Source organism: Callithrix jacchus, chromosome 13, assembly GCF_049354715.1.
Source record: "Callithrix jacchus isolate 240 chromosome 13, calJac240_pri, whole genome shotgun sequence".
Lineage (NCBI taxonomy): Eukaryota > Metazoa > Chordata > Mammalia > Primates > Cebidae > Callithrix > Callithrix jacchus.
The window spans coordinates 13,515,192-13,537,885 of record NC_133514.1 but is presented as its reverse complement, the minus strand read 5'-3'; the positions used below and the strand labels follow the sequence as shown (position 1 = coordinate 13,537,885).

The following is a 22,694-nucleotide window of genomic DNA, read 5'->3' as shown; positions in this document are numbered from 1 at the left end:
TAATCTACTATTTCCTTCCTTCTGCTAGCTTTGGGTGTTGTTTGCTCTTCTTCCCCCGCCCCCACCAACCCCCCAGTTCCTTAAAGTGTAGAGCAGGTTATTGATTTCAGATATATCTACTTTCTAAATCCCAAATGTGAGCATATATATCTGCTTTTTTAATGTGAGCATTCACAGCTGTAAGTTTCCCTCTGAGCACTGTTTTTGCTGCATCCCATAAGTTTTGGAATGTTGCCTTTTCTGTAATTTTCCTTGTGATTTCTTCTTTAGCCCATTGGTTAAGAATGTGTTGTTTAATTTCTGCATATTTATGAGTTTTCCAGTTTCCATCTATTATTCTAGTTTCATTTCTTTGTGATCAGAAAAGGCATTTTATATAATTTCAGTCTTTTTAAATTTATAAAGACATGTTTTCTTGACCTGACATATGATCTGTCCTGGAGAATGTTCTGTATGCAGTTGTGGAAAATGTACATTCTGTTAGTGGTAGCATGTTCTGTATATGTCTGTTAGATTTAAGTGGTTTGAAGTGTTCTAGTTCACTCTTTCCTTATTGATCATTTGTCTTAATTTTTCTATGTATTGTTGAAAGTAGATATTGAAGTATCCAACTCTTTATGTAGAACTATTTATTTCTCCCTTAAGTCCTGTCAAGTTTTGCTTCATATATTTTGGGGCTCTGCTGTTAGGTGCATTTATGTGTTTATAATTATATAAATCTTCTGGATAATTGAACATTTATTTTACATATCTCTGACCCTCCCCCTTCATATTGTTATTGTCACAGATTACATCTTCATCCCTGTATATCCATTAACTTAGACTTAAAATTATTGTTTAATGAATTTGCCTTTTAAATAATAGAGGAAGAACAGAAGAGTTACAAACCAAAAGTGCAATAATAGTGGCTTTTCTGTTTACCTGTGTAATTATCTGTGTTATTTTTTCATATAGTTCCAAGTTACTGCCTATTCTTTCATTTCAGGTTGAATGACTTCCTTTAACATTTCTTGTAGGGCAGGTCTAGTAGTAATAGGCTTACTTAGCTTCTCTTAATCTGGGAATGTCCTAATTTCTCTTTTATCCTTAAAGGATAGTTTTGTTGGATATAGAATTCTTGGTTGGCAGTTTTTTTTTTTCTTTCAGCATTTTAAATGTGCCACCCCATTGCCTTCTGACCTCCATAGTTTCTAATATCAATTGTTAGTCTCATTGAGGATTCCTTGTATGTGATAATTCATTTCCCTTTTACTGCTTTTAAGATTCTCTCAGGTTTTCAACAGTTTGATTCATATTGTGATCATCATGTGTCTCTTTGAATCTGCCCCGCTGGGAATTTGCTGAGCTTCTTGACTATATTGATTCATGTCTTTCATCAAATTTGGGGAGTATTCAGCCATTTCTTTAGATGTTTTTTTCTACTCTTTGTCTCTCCTCTCCCTCTGAGACTCCAGCAATGCTTATATTGGTATGCTTGATGGTATCCCACAGGTCTTTTATTTTCCTACATTATTTATTCTTTCTGCTCCTCAGACTAGATAAATTAAATTGCATTTTCTTAAAGTTCACTAATTCTGTTTACTGCCTCTTGATAACTGCCATTGAACACCTCTAGTGAATTTTTTAACTATTATACATCTCTGTGCCAGATTTCTATTTTTTTAATTTCTATTGATATGTCTTCTTTTTTAATAGTATTCCCATGATATTTTTTGTCCATGGTTTCTTATAACTCCTTAGGCATATTTAATGCAGTTGATTTAATGTCTTTGAGTAGTAATTCCAGTGTCTAGACTTCCTCAGGAATAATTTCTGTCAAATTCTTTTTTCCTGTGAATGAGCCATTCTTCCCTGTTCTTTGTATACTTTATAATTATATTAAGAACTACTGAGAGCTACACAATTAGTATAATGTGGTAACTCTGGAAATCATATTCTTCTTCTACGGGATTGCTTTTGAGTTCTGTAATCATGCATTTGTCCAGTGACTTTTCTGCTTTTTATTTATTTATTTATTTATTTTAGATGGAGTCGGTCTTGCTCTCTGACCCAGGCTGGAGTGCAGTGGCACAATCTCATCTCACTACAACCTTTATCTCCTGGGTTCAAGTGATTTTCCCACCTCAGCCTCCCTAGTAGCTGGGATTACAGGCACGTGCCACCACGCCTGGCTAATTTTTTTGAATTTTTAGTAGAGACAGGGTTTTGCTATGTTGGCCAGACTAGTCTTGATCTACTGACCTCAAGTGATCCACCCACCTCGGCCTCCCAAAGTGCTAGGATTACAGGTCTGAGCCACTGCGCCTGACCCTGTCTAGTGACTTTTTCAAACTATTTTTGCAAAGTCTGTGTTCTTCACTGTGTGTGTAGTCACTGAAATTTTTGTTCTTATTTCTGTGATCAGCCTGTGACCTGAGAGGAATTTTCTTAAATGTCTGGTTCAAAAAAAGAAAGGATGTGTATCTCTTCAAATCTTGATACACTCCACCAGGTTAGTGAGACAGGGTCAAAACAAAGACAAGTATCTGCACTGGTCCTTTCAGGAACCTCCAAAGTGAAAATAATGCACAGCTCCCAATATTTGGAGGCCTGGGTCTTTATTGCTTACTCTAATTCCAGCCAGCTGCTCCAGGAAAACAGGTCACTGTCCCTGTGGGGATGGTTGGTGGCTTGAGCATGCTGTTCCCTGGGTGAAGTTTGACAGCCTCTTCCACATCAAACACTCCCCTAGTTGCTATAAGTATCTTATTAGGTTCCAGCATTCCAAAACAGTTGGTTCCAATTATTTTTTCCAGCTTAATCATCGTTGTAAGCAGAAGAATGAATCTCTGAAGATTCCTACCTTGCCATTTTCCCTCTTGAAGTCTGTATTTAAAGAGACTGTAAATAGAAGGGGCCCCCTTCCTACTAAGTTCTAAGATGGCACAGTCTAACTTCTGCGAGACACACTGATGATTTTTGACCTGAGTTAAGCAGTGAGAATGATGTGTTACACAGCAGACATCCTGCACTGACAGACACTATATTTCTGAATCAGATGATTGTGGGCCATCTTATGTCACATCATGGGTTGACTCCCTATTAAGAAAAAAACTTTCTAAGAGCTGTAAGATAACCCACCAGCATCAAATTACCATGGTAGTGTCTATTTAGATTGTGTATACCTGCTTTGTAAATTATACCTATTTTTATTTTTTGTTCTTGGTAGACTTTTCAAAATGTACAGAACCACCTTTTGGTTGTTGGGTAGGAGACTCTCCTGAGATACTCTATTTCCACAGTGTTGGGGAATAATTGTACTGTGTTAGTTGTAATAACCAACTAACTTGAAAAACTAAGATTATACATGGGTAACCTTCATTAGCTTTGTGTGATTTTTTTTAATAGAATGGGGAAAAATTCTTAAAGATTTAGGGTTGAATAGTTAGTAGGTTCATTTTCAAACATTCAGGATAAAAACTTTTTCCCAACTTTTATATCAGTGTGCATTGTTGAAGAGTACAATATTGCTATCCTGCCATAAGATCAATGAGAAATAGTAAAATCTCATTTCAGTAGCAAATGAAACTAATGAATATATTTCCTTGTATTAATGTTGGTAGACATATATCAAGTAGTCAATAGTTGATTAATTCAACCCAAAAGCAATTAAAACAGTTTCTTTAATTTGTTTTTATTTCACTGATTTCTTTTAAACAATTATAAATTATCTCAGTGTTTTACATCTAATCAAAAAATCAGAAATTTAAGCTTTAAAGGATAGATTCACAAGTTTGGCGGTGAGAGTGTGACGTGGCCCCAATTTTAATTCAGTCTAATAACACGTTACTAGCAATGAAGGGTAGCCTATGTCCTAACAAGTAAGCATCAAAGAACAAGAATGCACCTGTTAATATAGCTAATTCCTTTTCCTGCTTCTGACATGAAAACATTTAAATTATTAAGCCAAGGTTTTTCTTAAAGAATTCCAAGAAATAAAACTCTTCAATTTCCAGGATTCTAGTACATACTGAGCAAATACTTGATCAATTAAACTGACTTCATCATTTCTTCCTCTGTTAAATCACATTAGTAATTCCATGGTCTTTGTCCAGCTGGAATCACAACCCTGGTTCACTTGTTAGTCCATAGACATGAAGAACTGATTTCATTCCCCATTTAAGCAGTCACAGCGTTGAGATTATTTAATCTTGCCTTTTTTCATTTTAAAAGTTTACTGTAAGCTGTAACAAATAGGAGAGTTCATAAAATGTTAAGGAATGAATTGTTTAATCAACACCTGTGTGTCCTAGTTCACTCGGGCTGCTATAACAAATAACTTAGACTGGGTAATTTATAAATGAGAAATTTCTCATAGTTCTAGAGGCTTCATGACCTACTTGTCACCCAAAGACTTCACCTCTTAACACTGTTGCATTGGGGATTCAGTTTCAACATACAAATTTTGTGGGGGATACACATTCAGACCATCACACTCTGTAATCCCCACTCAGGTCAATAACCAGCATCCAAGAAGTGCCTCTGTTGGTCCTTCCCGGCCGTAATCCCTTTCCTCTTTCTTTCCAGCATCCTGACTTTTTTGGTATTTTCTTTCTTGTTTTTCTACCTACGTATGTAACCTTTAACTACATAATCTAGTTTTGTTGCATGTTTTTGTTCTGGCTACTTTAGCTCAACACTGCTGCGAGGTTGTAGTAGCTGTAGTTCATTTCTTCTCATTGATACATGGGCTTCCATTATGCAGATAGTTAACAGTTTATCTGGTTTAACTCTTGCAGGGTATCTGGCTAGTTTCCAGGTTAGGCTTATGAATATTGTGTATGTATTTTGGGACACATCAAAACATATTTCTGTAGAATGCATACATAAGAGTGGAATTGCTGGGTTGTAGAGAGTATGTAGATTTAGCTGAGGATTCTCCCAAGTGGCTTTCTAAAATGCTTCTACAGCATTTTTCACTATTACAGGAAATGTATGAGTTTTCCATTTTTCCATTCTGATAAGTATGAGTGGCAATTTCTTTGTGGTTTTAATTTGCGTTCCCTGATAACTGATGATGTTGACTACCTTTTCATGTGTTTATTGGCCATTTGGAGATCCTCTTTGTGAAGTTGCTCTGTGTGTGTGTATGTGTGTACAGGTTTCCCTGAAATCCACAATTTTTTTTTTTCTGAGACAGAGTTTTGCTCTTGTTGCCCAGGCTGGAGTGCAATGGTGTGATACTGGCTCACTGCAACCTCTGCCTCCTGGGTTCAAGTAATTCTCCTGCCTCAGCCTCCTGAGTAGCTGGGATTACAGGCATGCGCCACTATGCCTGGCTAATTTTGTATTTTTAGTAGAGATGGGGTTTCTCCGTGTTGGTCAGGCTGGTCTCAAACTCCCAACATAAGGTGATCCACCTGCCTCAGCCCTTCAAAGTGCTGGGATTACAGGCATGAGCCACCGCTCCCGGCCAAGATTTTTTTTGACACAGAATCTCACTCTTTCGCCAGGCTGGAGTGCAGGCACCATCTCAGCTCCCTGCAACCTCAGTTTCCCAAGGAGCTGGGACTACAGGCACACGCCACCACACACAGCTAATTTTTGGACATTTTGTAGAGATGGGGTTTCACCATGTTGGCCGGGATGGATGGTGTCAATCTCTTGACCTCATGATCTGCCCACCTTGACCTCCCAAAGTGCTGGGATTACAGGCGGAGCCGCCACACCCAGCCAAGATATCATTATTATATAGTTAGTATTCATTTAGATTATACAGTTAGAATTCATTTAGATTTATGGATACAATTGACCCTTAAATGCAGGTCCACTTACACTCAGATTTCTTTCAACCAAACACAGTTTGAAAACAGTATTTGTGGGCTGTGAAACCTGCATATACAGAAGGCTGACTTTTCCTATATGTAGGTTCTCTGTGGCCAACTGCAAGACTTGAGTATGTGCAGATTTGGGTATATAAAGGTGGTCCTGGAACCAGCCCCCGCACATACCAAGGACAACTGTGTATTTACCACTTTCTTTGCTCTTCTATGTTTGCTATGTCTTTAAAGTATTTTCTTCATTTTTACTGACATGTAGGACTCCATCATGATGCACTACAGTTTATCTGTTGTACTGTGGATGGATATTTGGGTGGTTTGCACACATTGTTTTCTTTACACCGTTCTTCTTTATTATGAATTTATTTTCTATTGGTAGGAAGTTGTTCCAGTTATTATTGTATATAAATGCCTTTATTTTACATTATTCTTAAAGCAGTGGGCCCCAGCCTTTTTGGTACCAAGGACTGGTTTTGTGGAAGACAGTTTTTCCGCAGACGGTGAAGGGCTTGGGGGGGGATGGTTTCATGATGATTCAAGTGCATTACATTTATTGTGCACTTTATTTCTATTACATTGTAATATATAATGAAATAATCTGACAACTCATTATAAAGGAGAATCAGTAGGAGCCCTGAGCTTATTTCCTGCAACTAAACAGTCCCATCTGGGGACGATGGGAAGCAGTGGCACATCATCAGGTATTAGATTCTTAAGATGAGCGCAGTGCAACCTAGGTCCCTTGCATGTGCAGTTTGCAATAGGATTTGTGCTCCTATGACAATCTGATGCCACTGCTGATCCGACAGGAATTGGTTACCTCCTCAGGCAGTAATGTGAGCAGTAATGTGAGAGTGGCTATAAATGCTGTGTGTCCTGGGGGTTGGAGGCCCTTGTCTTAAAGGATGTCTTCACTATGTATAGAATTCTGGGTTTGCAGATATTTTCTTTCAGTGCTTTTGCATCTGTCTTTCCCTTATTTTCTTCCTTTTAACATTGCAGGTAACAAATCAGCTGTCTTTGAGACTATTCCCTCAGGCTACTTCTGTGATTTTTTAAAAAGTACATTTTTGTTCATTCAGACTGTCTTTACTGTCTTGGTTTTTCTCTAGTTTTACTAGGATGTTTCTAGGTATGGATTTGCCATTTGGGCTTCCTCGATCAGTGAAGTGGTTTTTAAAATCAGTTCTGTGTGATTTGCAGCCTCTAACACGTGTATATTGACTCTGTCCCATGCTCCCTCATCTCTTTTCCTAGGACCCCAGGGAAACATCTGTTAGACCTATTTATTGTATCCACTGTGTTTCATACCCTCTTCCCCACCAATCTTATTTCTCCAGGCTGTGTTGTCCATAATGGTTTCTTCTGACTTCGTCTTTCAGGTTACTAATTCAGTTGTGTCCAATCTGCTAGGCCCATCCATTGATACATTGGTCCCACAGGAATTCCTTTCCTGTATTTCTGGTATCTTTTTCCATTCCATAATGTCATGTTTTAATGTTTCCAGTTGTTTTTAGACACTGAACCTAGTAAGCACACCTGTTTGTGGTCTGTGTCAAATGTCACATCTGGAGTCCCTGCATTCTGCTGTTTCTTGTCATGTGCTGCCTCTCAGTGTACCTCATCATTGTTTATCATTTGCTGAGCATTGTATATGATAATTTGTTTTCAGGAATACTTCAAGACCCAGCTTCCTCCAAGGAAGATCTCTGTTTCCTTTAGCCAGGCATCTCAGAGTCACAGTTGTCTAGGGCCAAGGCTGTGGTTATCTAGAAGATTCCTTTCCCCACTGCACCAGTCCCTCCTCCCACTTCAGAGCGCTTCAGAATACAGTCCAGAAGACGGGGTGCTGTGCTGGGGTCCCTATTTCTACCAGGCTCTGAATTCAGACCCATGTTCCTTCCCCTTGAGCCTTTCAAGCACCTCTGCCTCTCAGTTGCTTCCACACCTCCTAGAGGGTAAACAGCGGGGCGCTGAGGGAGTGATGCTGCTTCTCTGCTTCTGGTGGCCGCAAGACACGCCCGGCATCTCAGCTGCCCTTCCTAGATCAAAGACCCCAAGACACAAAAGCCTCTACTCCCCTCTGGAAGCTCACACTTTCTCCTTATTCTTAGCCTGACAATTGATAGCCGTTAACAGTCTCTGATACCTTTCTAGCAGAAACATTTTAAATTCTGTCCACATATTTTCCTTCTTTGGCCAGAGTATTAATGATTTTGTCTGCTATAATCAAGCCTCAGGTTATCTGCTGTCTAAGGTTAAATATTCCCAACTCTTCTGCCCTGTCTCCGCGATCTAGCTTCCATCATCCAGCCTTCTTTGTCACTTTTTTCCTCCAAACTCTGTATTGTCGTTCCTGTCATTTTAGAAACGGTGGCCACAATTTATCAAGTTGTTACTGAAAATTATCCCCCTTCCCAGTCATTCTCACATGTATGCGTAAGCTGAATCTGTTTGCAAAGTTTCTTGTTACCTGCCTGTTATCAGACCCTTCCCTGTGGTTTATTCTTCTGTTTCTTACTAAACCGTATTATTAAAGTGGAAAGCACCACCATGTTTCAGTTTCATCAAAGGACATTGAAACACTGGACACAGATACAGGAGATGAGGTGATCAAGACAAATGCCAAGTCCTTTCTGTACCAGAAAAGGAGGGATGTGCTTTCCCACTCACACTCAGCGTCCAGGACCAGAGTCGGCGGGCACACCCCTCACACAGGGCCAGCGCATTAGAAATGCTCTGGGCCATGGGTTCTCAATTACTTTTTTTGGAGACAGAGTTGCACTCTTGTTGCTGAGGCTGGAGTGCAATGGCACAATCTTGGCTCACTACCACCTCTGCCTCCCAGATTCAATGGATTCTTCTGCCTCACCTCCCAACTGGGATTACAGGCCTGTGTCACCACGCCAGCTAATTTTTGTATTTTTAGTAGATACGGGGTTTCTCCATGTTGATCAGGCTTATCTTGAACTCCCAACATCAGGTGATCTACCCATCTCTGCCTCCCAAAGTGCTGGGATTATAGGCGTGAGCCTCTAGCAATGCAATGCCTGGCTGGTGTTTAAATCTCCCTCTACCCTTATAGTCACTCAGCTATCAAGTAGTTTTGTTTTTTTTTTTTTTTGAGATGGAGTTAGAATCACAAGCTAGGTAGCACTTAAGTTCATTTCCTGCTCTTGATTTGCGATTTATTTTCCCTTTTAGAGGAAAGGTGCACGTATTTTTAGTGTCCTAAGGCTTTTCTCTGGTATTGCATCTAAGGCTGCGCTAACTTGGAGGAGCAAAGATTTGGTTTTCAACCAACTCGGGCGCCACGCGGACTGGCTTACTCCATCCCCCACTCTTTCCCCTACTATTTCTCTCTAAAATAGAATCACAGTAGAATTTAAGTAAACATCTGGGTTTGTTCCTTTTTTTTTTTTTTTTTTTTTTTGGTCTTTGGTTAGTCTTTCTAAGGTTTTGTGGTTTGATTTCCCATTTTTACTAAAGAGCATTAAGCAACCCCGGATGAGCACGCTCCCGCAGCCAGGGGCCCAGGCTTTGATAAATGCATTGCCTGGAATTTCCTGCCTTTCCTGAATCCTTGGAGTTAGCAGAGTAAGCTAAATAGTGTGTATCTTTCGGAGAGGGACATGGAAGCAGAAAGCAGAGGATTTCTTTCCCATCATGAGGAACTTGAGGACATTCGGTTTAGAAAAGGATGAGAGAGAGACACTGTTGCCCCTGCTCTCCTCTGGGCTGGAGATTCACAAGGAGGCCGGGGCTTTTGGCAGCCAGCCTTGGAGCAGCAGCCAGAGGTCATCCTTGGGAAAGGGCTTTCCCATGAGTGCTGAATACCTCTCCTCTCAGCCCAGCCCAGACCAAGCAGGGTCCTCTGCCCTTAATGTAACCCCTTTCCATGGGTCTGTAGTTGAAGTGCGCAGCGGAGGTCACTTTAATAACTGGTGTACAGTGAAGTTCGTGTACGGATAAACAGCCTTGTTTTCTTCTTGTTCGCTCTAGGCATTTTGCAAGGCATTCTTTTTTCACCAAACTCATATCATCATCATTGCTAGTGGAGTGGGGAAAATAGAAGCATTTATCCTGCCTACACTCACCCAACTCCTGCCGTTTTTTTGTTTTTTTTGAGACAGAGTCTTGCACTGTCCCCCAGGCTGGAGTGCAGTGGCACAATCTCAGCTCACTGCAACCTCCGCCTCTCTGGTTCAAGCGATTCTCATGCCTCAGCCTCCTGAGTAGCTGGGATTATAGGCAGTCACCACCACGCCCAGCTAATTTTTTGTATTTTTAGTAGACAGGGTTTTGCCATGCTGCCCAGGCTGGTCTTGACCTCCTGAGCTCAGGTGATCCACCCGCCTCAGACGTCCAAAGTGCTACAAAACAAAGCCAGTGTTTGGACTCTCCCCACTCCCACCATTCTTAATGCTGGCTCTGTAGCAGGGCACCCTGAAGTGAGTTCCTGCTCATTCCCCATTGCAGGGATTTGGCAGAACCATACACAGGCCATCAGGTGGAGCGCTTGGCTCCTCCTACAGCCTGTGGGAGCCTCTCCTCTACGGGAGGCAGAGCAGTTAGGCTGAGCGCTCAGACAACCCAGGCAGCCTGCACATGTCAGTCCAGGAGGCTGGCTGACGTCAGCTCTGAAGGGTGATTGCTTTTTCTTGGCTAACTAAAGGAAAGTTACTGTGACAGAGGACTTTCTGGGAACCCTGCTGAGCATGGAGGGGGCAGAGAAGAGCGAGGCCTTCACCCAGCCCTGGTAGCTAAGTGCAGGGGTTATGCCTTTCCCAACCTGTTCTGCAGGTTGTGGAAACAGGAGGAAATTTTTCTTTCAAGAAACAAGAGGCAGAAATAAATGGAGCTCTTTAAGTGAGCAGAGGTTAGAGTCCCAGACTGGCTAGAGGTGAAGCTCCCGCCCTGGATGGTAACACTTCTCAGAGGGCGCGGAGACTGTCCCATCTCAGGGCTGCCGCATCCTATTGAAAATCAGGACAAAAGGCCCACCGTGAGGCCTGAGTGCCCCTGCCCAAGGTGGTAATGGTTTCTAGGGCACAGCCCCTGTGAAAAAGGAAAAAGTAGAAGGCCCAAGGAGCCTGTAGCTCTGTGGGAATTATAAGAAATGCTTAGATGTGCCCAGTAAAGCAGCTCTTTTAACCTGCACGCCTAAGAAATCAGGGCACTCTTGATTGTTGAACTTTCTGGTTATCCAAGGCCTGTCTGGCCCTGTGTTAGATCTAAGGAACTCTCCTCTCTCACCTCTGCAGCCATTCAGGGTGGACAGATATAGGCTGATGCATATTTTTGGAAGTGAAGCACTTTGACCAACAATTACACATCTTCCATCCGAAAATTAGGCCATCATTTTCATTTGACAGAGGACGTATAAAAGAGCAGAACTAAACATGTCTCCAGGAACTGAGCTGAGCAGAACCAAAAGACAATGGTAGAGATGTTTTCTGAGTTCACGTGAGTAGAAAGCTGGAAGCTTTACAAGTCTCTTGGGTGAACCGCCCCACGGAAGCTGAGGGACGGTGCGGGAGGCTCAGTGCCCGTCTTCTGCACTGTCGTGTTTTTGACATTCTCCAGGACAGTTTGAAGTCCACGGAAAACACTGTCTTTTGTAAAAGTAAAATTGAAATATCAAAAGCCAGAAATGTTTCTGAAAGATTTGGGGCAGGTTTTATTAGATAGAGAGAATAGCGTAAGTCAGGAAGCTGCCTCCTAATCTCTCAGCTGGCAAGGTAGGAAATGTGTACCAAGGTTAAGAAGTCCTGCCCTTCAGCTCCTGTATATTCAGTCACTCCCATTACCCAACACCCAACGTACAGCCAACTTTTTTTCACATTTCTTTGTATATGTTCAACATAAGAGTAGCTGGATAGCATAGGAGAGCTCCGTCAACATTTATTGCATCTTGATTATATGCCAGACACTGATGATAGAACCAATTGACTTTAAAGAGCTTGCATCCCAGGGAGGGAGACCGACATGCACAGTATGATTACTAACACAATGGAACTCTAATTAAGGTACACAGCCAGCCTGGGGAGAGGGCGCCGTGAATTCTGGCAGCTTTGTAGACAGATCGGGGAAGCATCTGCAAAGGTCTCCAGGCGGGACCTTGAGGATGAAAGAGAGGGTGACCGGGAATACCCTCTCAGGCCAAGCCCGCGTGGTGACGCCGGGCCTGGTGTGCTGATCATGGAGCTGGTCAATGTGGCAGGAACGAAAGTTGAAGAGTCTGGCCAGGAAAGACTTGGTGGATCGGGCTAAGGAATGGGGACTTTATCTTGGGACTCAGCATCAGTGATTCTAAGCGGGCGAGCAGTGTTCTCAGGATTAATCACTCCGGATTCTGATCTTAAATGGTGGCTTGACCTCATTGGTTTTCTCTTTCTGTCCTCAAGCTTACTTGTCAGTTATGATATTTTTAGTGACAAGTAATAGAAAACTCAACTCCAAATGGCTTAAACTCAACATGGATGAACCTTGAAGACATTGTGCAAGGTGAAATGGGCCAGTTATAAAAGGACAAATGCTGTATGATTCCACTTACACGTGGTATCTACAGAGTCAAATTCATGGAGACAGAGTAGAATGGGGGTTGTCGGGGGCTGGGGGAGGGGAAGTAGAGTTGGTGTTTAGTGGGTAGAGTTTCAGCTTTACAAGATGGAAGAGTTCTAGAGCTGGATGATGGTAATGGTTGTACCACGGTGTCAGTGTGTTTAGCCACACTGAGCTGTATAGATATAATCAAAAATATCCCGAAATGGCTTAGACCAAATGGAAAATATTTCATAACATACAAGCTTTGGGACTGGTTAATTCGGGCTTCAGTTTCAAAAAGCAGCCAGGTGGCTTGGCCTTCTCACTGTACATGGACCACACAGCCCCTTCAGCCCCTTGCAAGGTGACTGCCCCAGTCCGAAATGACCCTGCAACATCCAAGGAGAGAGACCGTCCCTCCCTGTCTAAATCCATTTTCGGTTGCTTCTAACAGAATACATGAAAAGGAATTTCTTTCTTACAGTTTTGGAGGCTGAGAAGTCCCAAGGGCTGGAGCTAGTGAGGGCCTTTTTGCAGGTGGGAACTTTCTGTAGAATCTTGCAGTGGCACAGGGTATCATGCAGTGGCAGGGCTGCATGTGCCGGCTCGGGACCTCTTCCTCTTCCTGTAAAACCACCCGAACTCATTATGTCATGAATCCAGGAATAGATTCATTCTTCAAGAGAGCAGAGCCCTCACTCTAGCCACCTTTTCAAAAAGTGCCCAACTCTCAGTAATCGTGTTTCAGCATGAGTTTCAGAGGGACAAATACATAACCCATAGCAGTCCAGGTGTCTCTTTAAGAGCAAGAAAAGCTTTCAAAGTCAGAGTCCTGGCCGGGAGCGGTGGCTTTGCCTGTAATCGCAGCACTTTGAGAGGCTGAGGCGGGCCAATCACCTGAGGTTTGGAGTTTGAGAACAACCTGACCAACATGGAGAAACCCCAACTAAAAATACAAAATTAGCTGGGCATGGTGGCACATGCCTGTAGTCCCTGCTACTCAGGAGGCTGAGGCAGGAGAATCACTTGAACCCAGGAGGCAGAGGTTGTAGTGAGCCGAGATCGAGCCATTGCACTCCAGCCTGGGCAACAAGAGCCAAACTCTGTCTCAAAAAAAAAAAAAAAAAAAAAAAAAAAAAGTCCTCAGCATGTTGGCACAGATGTCTAGCAGCCATTCCATGTGCAGCCTGACCAGAGCCCCACTCCTGATTCTCCTGGCAGCTTCTTCCCACAGTCTCCTCACTCCCAGGCCACAGTGGCTCCTGTTTTTCCAGACTCTTCCTTTATTCAGGCTGAGTACCTCGGAGTCGCTTGGCCCCTCCCTCTCTGTCATACCCACACCCGTCGGCAGATTCTTTTGGCTCTGCCTTCCACACATGCCCAGATGCCGGCTACTTTTCACCACTGTGACTCAGCCCAAGCCACCACCATCTCCCACCTAGATTATTGCCATCACTTCCTACCTGGTCTCCTTGTTTCTGCCCTTGGTCACATATCCATTCAGTGAGCAGATATTTACCACGTACCTCACATGTGCCAGTCATTGCTCTGGGTCCTGGCAGCTCTACAGTAAACAAAACTCGTGCCCTCCTGGAGCCTTCATTCTGTTCAACAACAGTCAGATCATGTCCCTCCTCTGACCAGCATCCTCTCGTTCTTCCATCTCAGAATATAAGCCAGATTCCTACGAGCCCTGCGCAATGGTTCCTCCTTGTTCCTTGAGTAAGTCAAGTGCACGCCTATCTCAGGGCTTTCGAATTTCTTTTTCCTGCTCCCTAGAATCCTGTCCCCCTACATAGCCTCAGACCTTCCTCTTTCATTTTTTTCTAGTCTCTTGATTTGGGAATTGACAGAAAGGAATCAGTTGGCCTGAGCAACTGGCAGTGAAGTGGCAATTTACAGAAAGGGAGCTTCCTGGAGGGAGCTTGGGAGGCAGGGCACCAGGCGTTGGGTTTTTAACCTACACCTGCCATGCCAATTTCGACACTTAGGTGGGTCGTGCAGCAGCTGTGGATGAATCTGAGGCTCAGGGAGAGCTGTGAGTGAGACAGATTTAGGGGTCACCTGTGTATACGCAGGTTTATGCTCAGCGTCACAGGAAGCACGTGCACAAAAGAGCTGCATATTGCGGTGATTTCGGTTAGGGATACGAGGAGGAACCAGCAAAGGAGACTGAGGAAGGGCAGCCAGCGAGCTAGAGGAGACTCAGGAGAGGCACTTCTTGGAATCCCAGCGCAGGGATATGGCAGAGAACAAGGGAGTGCCCACAGCAGGTGCTGCGGACAGCTCTCTCCACCCAGCCTCAGCCGCCTCACTCCCAGATACAGACAGCCGGGCTCTTTGCGGAACGCTCCCAGTGTAAAGGGGTAACCGACTCCAGCTAGTTCACGCTCCTTGAATGTTGAGACATCGTAAAAAACATAATTCGGTCTCTGTTCCTGGTTCCTGACGTAGAGCTCCTAAAAGCCTTGTCATTTCCTGAGCTGCAGGGGTTCAAGGGGCATCTTTAGTTCTAATGTGGCGACTCTTGGTGGGCTTCTGGGTGGGGACTTGTCACCGGAAGGATCAAGCCATGATGAGAGGGTTGAGCTTTCAGCCCCGCCCTCCATCCTCCGGGGAGAAGGGGGCTGGAAATGAAGTTAATAATCGATCGTGCCTATGTGATGAAACCTCCATACAGATCCCTACGAGATGGGGCTCAGAACTTTTCGTTTTGGCAAACACAGCCACTTGCCAGGAGCGTGGTGCAGCCCAGCTTTGTGGGGACGGACACACCTGTGCCCAGGGCCCTCCCAGACCTCCCCATGTGCTTCTTCACCTGGTCATTCACTTGTATCTTTTATCATATCCTGTAATAAAGTGGTCAGCATAAGTAAATGTTTCCCTGAGCTCTGTGAGCCATTATGACAAATTACCAAATCTGAGGGGGGCGCTTGTAGGAACCCTCCATTTGTAGCCAAGTCGGACAGAAGTTGTAGGCAACCTGCAGGCCCTCTGCTTGCAATTGGTGTCTAAAGTTGGGGTCAGGCTGTGGACTGAGCTCCGAACTGGGGGGCCTTGCACTCAACAGAGTAGGTAGAGTCCAAATTGAGTTAGATTGTAGAACATGCATTTGGTGTCAACAGAACTGGACAGTGGCTTGGTGTGGAAAACCTGCACTTCTCCCCACAAACCACACTTCATGAGCTAGGGCCATTCCAGCAAGCCTGCTTCTTTCACACCAACCAGCTAACAAGGAAAACGCTTCTTCCTATCAATCCTTGTATACTCCCAACGCTTCTGGCACGAGTCACAAGTGTACCTGCGCTACTAGGGCTGCATGGAGAGCCCATGTTTTCCCTACTGTTCCCTCTAAAACTTCTGGGAGACCATTTGTCACCTGGCCTTATCTGGAGCATAGGCAGCTCAGACCGTAAGCCCCTCTTCTCATTCACCAGTAACACCTAAGGTAGCGCTCGGTGCTGCCAGTAGGATAGTGAATAGGCAGGCTCGGATGTTTGCCCGTGAAGGTGTGTGCCACATACCTTGAGCTTAAGTTTGCAATCAGGGAGAGAGACTGACTTCTCTCCACTTAGCAGCTTCTGTATTTTAATGCAGATTGAATTCAAAGTAATAGCAATGTTCCCAGCTTACTAAACTGAGATTTTATGTGAGAGAGAACTTGGTCTCTGGAGGAGTGGGAGAGGGTGTAAGGCAGAGGGAAGCCCATACTAATTTGAGAATTACTCAAGTGAACACTCCTTTTTTTAACTTCAATTTTTCTACAGGGGTCGGCACCAGGAATTATTATAGAAAGATTGGCTACAGATTACAAGGCCCGTACATGGTGAAGATGCTGAAATAATGGCCACGCCAGTCCACCTTTCTGCAATACCCTCCCTGCAGAACATGGAGAATCAGGATTTCTTGACTACTCAACAGAGAGAGGCTGAGCAGAGCAAACAGGCCTAACTGTCCCCCTGTTGGGGGCTTCACCGTTATCCCACAGCTGCAGAGACTGGAAACTGCCTTCAGGGTTCTGGCTGGTCACCTGCTGACCACATCCCAGATCCACCCTCTCCTGCGTGTACCCAAAAAATCTCTTCCGTTTGTGAGGCTTAAATTATCCATCCAGTTTCTAAATTTTGCATGAGGCCTGCAGGTGGCCTGTTTTGACTCAGACGGTGACAAAAGCAAATCAATCAACTCATTTGGATGCGGTAACTCACAAAACAAAACTGATTGTCATTCGAGGAGCAAACTTAGGAGTAGGTTATTTATATACCCTAGGGACAGAGGAAAACCGCCAGACTGATCTGGGGCCTTTAACAACATAGGCATTGGAGCGCAAGTTAGGAAAATGAGCTTTTGTTTTCATGGAAATCATTCTGATTGCAGTGCGCCGATTAGAAATAGCAGTGTGACGGGGAAGGAGGAATTGCGGTTGTGGGGGTGTGAACCTGGCAGCAGCCGGCCCCAGCCTTCCCCGGGCGGGCAGGAGTCCACCACGAAGGCGGGGATGACAAAGAGCTCTGCTCGTGCTGTTTGTTGTCTCCACTTCCCACCCTCTTGGCAACTGCAGAGCAGCGTGGGCAGCCACAGGCATGGAGCCCAGAGAGTGCCTGGCTTTCCTGTTCATCTCTCCCGAGCCGGTGGATTCTGAGGTTTTGAGACCCTAAATCAAGATTTGCTTACACGGAAGCCATTCCCTGCATTTTAATTTTTTGAGACAGAGTCTCACTTTGTCCCCCAGACTGGAATGCAGTAGTGCAGTCTCGCCTCACTGCATCCTCCACCTCAGCCTCCTGAGTAGCTGGGATCACAGGCGCCCACCACCGCACCCAGCTAATTTGTGCATTTTTAGGAAAGATGGGGTTCTGCCATGTTAGGCTGGTCTCGAACTCCTGACCTCAGGTGATCCACCTGCCTCGGCCTCCCAAAACGATGGGAATACAGGATAAAGGCTATGCCTGGCCTTTAATTTCTTAAGGTAAATTTTGGTTGTTATAAATGGAAAAAGGTCAGAGTTGAAGTTCAACTCATGTGTGCAAGCAAAACAATGGAAAACAGGATTGGCTTCTTCAAAGGCTCCTCTTGTAGAACTGCCTCTTTGAAATTTCCAGGTAATCTACTTTGGAGACTCTGCCTGGAGAGGGTCAGTTCCTAAGTTAAGAGCATCGCTTAACCTTGGCTTCTGTGGCATTTTACAAAGGTTTAAAGGAATTGATTTCTCTGAAAGGGCCTGAAAATAAAACATCTTTAACATACAAAGAAGAGTCATGTGGGTTTTTTTTTTCTCTCCCTGTAAATGCAGTGACATTTGCCACGGATGTGCAGGTTTCAGTTTCCAACTGATGGCACTGTTCATTTCCTCCTGGGTGCTGTTTGCCATTTCATTAAACTGCCACGAGGCAAATGGCAGTGGCTTTGTGATGGGCGCACTGTGGAACTACCATGGCTTTCCATGAGTGTCGGTGAGGGATTTAGCTACTTCTCAATTATGCTTTATCCATAAAAATAACACTAATAAAGCGTACTCCCCTGGCTGGAGACAGAACCACCCGCGCGGCCCTGGAGCACACAGCCTCTGGGCTTTGACCTCCTCATCTGTCCTGGGTGCCCAAATGGACCAACCCACGAAGCGTACAAGAAGGGCTTTTGTGATGTGTTGAAAAGGCATGCACATGGAAAGTTCACTTCGAAAGATGACAGTTTAGGGAATTTAAAATGAAATGACAGGAACTTGCACCTTTCTGACGACTGTCAGCTAGTACTGAATCCCGATTCTATCTCAGGATTCACAGGAACGCCTCTTTCTAGCTCACCCTGGCCCTCCTTGCCATGAGGATCTTGTGGCCTGTGCCAAACAGCAACAGCTGGGGCGCTTCCCCCGGTGTCCACGCTCCTGCCACCCTCGGCCACCAGAAGCTTCTGCTTCTCCCGTGACTGCCAGGGCTTGTTCTGGCACCGATGGTGCTTGGCACCCGCACTGCCCGGGTGCTCTGGCTGCTCCGAGCCCTGGGGACCACCCATCCAAAGAATTATAAATCGTTCTATAAGGACACATGCACACGAATGTTCAGTGCAGCACTGTTTACAATAACAAAGACTTGGAACCAACCCAAATGCCCATTGATGATTGACTGGACAGGGAAAATGTGGCACATATACACCATGGAATACTATGCCACCATCAAAAACGATGAGTTCGTGTCCTCTGTAGTGACATGGATGAACCTGGAAACCATCATTCTCAGCAAACTGACCCAAGAACAGAAAATCAAACACTGCATATTCTCACTCACAGGCAGGTGTTGAACAATGAGAACACATGGACACAGGAAGGGGAGCATCACACAGGCCTGTCGGGAGGAGCTAGGGGAGGGCCAACGGTTTGGGGAGTTGCGGTGGGATAACATGGGGAAAAATGCCAGATATAGGTGATGGGGACGGAGGCAGCAAACCACATTGCCATGTATGTACCTATGCAACGATCCTGCATGCTCTTCACATATACCCCAAAACCTAAAACGCAATAAAATATATATAAAAAAGAAAGCTCAGTTGGGTGTGATCCCACCGACCTCAGTGTGAAAGCGGCCCAGCTACAGCCTGATCCCATCCAAATGGGACTCCTTAGCAACCGCCTCTAGCCCAGAAGCTCTGCTTTCAGCTCAACTTAACCAGCTAAATCACCTGAGGAGTTTTTTTTTTTCAATTCAAGTACTATCAAAAACAGTCATATATTTGAAGAGAAAATGAGTTTTTTAAAACACATTATCACCAAGTGAAAGGGCCTGGAGCTCATGCTTCCTCTCATTTGGAACAAGCAAACCCCTTTTCCATTTTCCATCTCTGCAAACCCAAAAGTACAGCAAAGACAACTCAGAAACCAAAGCCTTTTCTACTAACTCGTCTTTCAGGTTGCAAATTTCCTTGCCAATGGGGTTTTGGCTTTTTTGTTTTCAAGATTATCTCACTGAAAACAAAATTTTGCTCCTAAAGAACTCACAGACCCTGAGTTTACAAAAAACAAAAAGCACAAGATCCGGAATCTGAAAACCTGGCTTTCTCATTAACTATGAAGCTTTGAGCAAGACCCCGCCCCGTTTTGAGCTACAGTTTCCCTATTTGTAAACACACATCAGTCGGGGGCAAGTGTGAGAATGAGATGTGGCATTTGAGAGACACTGCATAAACCGGGACGCATACTGATAGTTGTTGCTGCCTTTAATGAAGTGGCTTCTCTGCTGATGTGTGACCTTGGGCAAGTCAACTCTGCAAGTTTCTTCCTCTGTAAATGGGAGTGAGGACTGCAGAAGCCCGTGTGTGCGGGCGCTTAGAACAGGAAGCATACTAAAGACGCACCTGCTTTCATTACTAATCTCTAACAAGGGCAATCACTGGTCCATTTTTTCCTTCAATGAGGAAGCTTCTCTGCTGACAATAGAATTTCCGATTCTTTGCTAGAATCTAAGTTTTTCTAGAAGCACCTGTCAGAAGAATAGTATCTCTAATGCTCAAGACCCTATCTCCTCCTCCTCTGGTCTATTTTATTCACACCAGTCTAGGGTGTGAATTGTCAACTCCATTTCTTGAGGGCCAAGATCCTAGCTGAGATTGCGACAGCAAACAGCATTTTGAAATGCCGCTGTCGTGGGCGTGGCTTCCTGGAAAGTTGTCCAGTGTCCGCACACATTGCCGACCCCTGTGTGAGCTGGTGACTGTCCACTTAGGGAGTCTGGCAGCCGTTTGTGGCAGGGCTTGTGCAGGGGGAAGCTTTCTATATACTGGAGTTGTGTACACCAGCAACACGTTTGTTTCATTCTGTGAAGCCATTTCCAAAAATGATGTTTCAGGAAACGGACTGACTTTAATGTAGACAGATCCATGCCTGTCAAACAGCTGCCTGTCTGCTGCTTTTCTCTAGCCTGCCTTAATCGCCGCTACCCCGATACGCAGCTTGACTTCCTTTGTCTCTACACACCTAGCTCCCCTCTTGTCCACCTGGAAAATTTCTCATCATTCAAGGGAACAAAGGAACATTTGTTGAGCCTCTGCCAGGTCCTGGACTCCGCCTCAGGTTCTTCACCTTCTTCATCTTGGGACATCCCCCCAGCCCCTGCTGGTCAATAAGGTCCTCAAGGTCAATCAAGTACTGTGGATAGTCTCCACTATTTCTTTTTCTTTTTTTTTTTTTTAACAGGCTCTCACTCTCCTGCCCAGGATGGAGTGCAATGGCACAATCATGGCTCACTGCAGCCTCAAACTCCCAGGCTCAAGCACTCCTCCCACCTCAGTCTCCCAAGTAGCTGGAACTACAGGCATGCTCCACTACACCCAGCTAATTTTTTTTATTTTTTATAGAGGCGGGAGGGGTCTCACTATGTTGCCCAGGCTGGTCTCGAACTCCTGGGCTCAAGCGATTCTCCTGCCTCAGCCTCCCAAAGTTCTGGGATTACAGGCATGAGCCACAGTGTCTGACTTTGTCTCTACTACTTAACTAAGGAAGGCAGGCTGGTGTCTTCACCTCTGACCCTGGCATCGCAAAAAGCCACTGTGGCATGTAGGTACAGTCAGGGCCATTCCTCAAATATTTGGTGATCACGTAAATAGGACCTCAGAATGGCCCAGTGCAGCGGCTCTGGTCTCAGCTACTAAATGCTGAGGTGCGGGCTTCAAGCCTGAGTCAGTGACTCAGCCTTCACCACTCCACCCAGCCCCACTCCTCTTTGAGGGGAAAGCATTTCCAGTCAGCTTATGTCAGAGGACACTAGCAGGCCTGGGCACCAAGCCTGTGCCTTCAGATTTGAATTTCACCCTCATGGCGGCCTGTGCAAAAAGCCCTATTATCAGCATCCCAGCAGTTCCGACTGGCGGGAGTGGACGTGAATGATTTCCTCGAGAGACTGCAAAGTACAGGAAGAGCCTGCTCTTTTCATCTAAATGAAAATAGCACTTGGGGGCTCTAAAAATTATATACGCTCATTATAATGAATGGAAATGAGACAGAAAAGCACAGAATAACCTGAAATCCCACTGTCAGTGCCAGCCATGGTTAACACTGTGATGAATACCCTTCCAGCCGCCTCTCTCTGCACACACAGACACACACACACAGACACACAGACACACAGACACACACACAGACACACAGACACACAGACACACGATCTTCCTATGAAAGAGTCATATGGTGCGTGTTGCTTCTTTTTTACTCTACAAAACACAAAGCATCTTTCCATTTCAATACAGATCTACTTCACGGTGTTTTTTTTTCTTTTGAGACAAGGTCTCACTCTGTCACCCAGGCTAGAGTGCAGTGGTACTATCTTGGTTCACTGCACCCTCCAACTTTTGGGCTCATACAGTCCTCCTGCCTCAGCCTCCCAAGTAGGTGGGACTATAGGTGAGCACCACCACACCCAGCTAATTAATTTTTTTGTAGAGCCGAGATCTCCCTGTATTGCCCAGGCTGATCTCGAACCCCTGGGCTCAAGCTACTCCATCCTTTGCAGTGACTACCTAGTGGTCCCCGTCTGCAGGTGCACAGTTGATTTCAGCAGGGCTTCCGGATCTCCTATTCTCACCGCCACAATACCTACAATCAGGTGTGAAGCACAGATCTGCTGACACCATATTTCTTTCATTTCTTTTCTACAAGCACTCTCTCCTCCATGGCTGGTGCTCTTCATGACTTGGCTGTCCTGCCGCCAAGTCTTTCGGTCCTTCACTCATAATGGGAAAGGCCTCTCTGCTGGCACATGGCCTTCCTCATCCAGAGAGCAGCAGCACATTTGATCATGAACAAATCTCATCACACAAAATGTCAAGCCACCTGCTCACTGAAAGGCACTGGAGCGTGACACCCTTTACTGAGGTGAGGCGACTGTGCCCTGTCTTTTCTCCCCTGATGTAAGGGACTGCGTCAAGTCAGAGCCCTGCACCAGCGGCAGCTCTGCAGAGATGCTCATCCTCTTGACTACAAAGCTAGAAAATGTGAGCACCAGGGACATTTGACGGTACCTGCTGTCACCATCGGGGCAGGCAGCAGAGGGGCTCTCAGCACTTGCAGCCCCCAAGAAAGAACGGTGGGACGTTGAGATGCCTGGGTTCCAGGCTTGCTTCTGCCTCTGTCCAGCTCTGCAGGGACAGGGTCTGGGTCACCACACCTGACCCAGGCAACAAGCAAAGGATCATCTGCATCTTCCTTAAGGGAGGAAAGGACAGGAACATTTTGGTGAGAGGGAGGAAGAACGGGAATAATGCTGTAGGAAATAAGAATAAATAAAGTTCCTCTCCAAGGCTTTCCTCAGTTCAATACAATTGAATAGTAGCTTCTTCAGAGGT

General features: G+C 45.0%; 1 protein-coding gene across 3 annotated transcripts in view; it reads left to right on the top strand.

Annotated features, from left to right (window-relative positions):
- The window catches only part of ELP3 (elongator acetyltransferase complex subunit 3), a 97,136-nt gene extending 79,521 nt beyond the window's left edge, over positions 1 to 17,615 (top strand). For all 3 annotated transcript variants that reach the window (XM_078347176.1, XM_017963662.4, XM_078347175.1), the window contains one exon: positions 16,133 to 17,615. In XM_078347176.1, the coding sequence (XP_078203302.1) occupies positions 16,133 to 16,209 (77 nt within the window). In that variant the 3' untranslated portion in view covers positions 16,210 to 17,615. The remainder of the gene's footprint in view (positions 1 to 16,132) is intronic.
- The last annotated feature ends 5,079 nt before the right edge of the window (positions 17,616 to 22,694 follow it).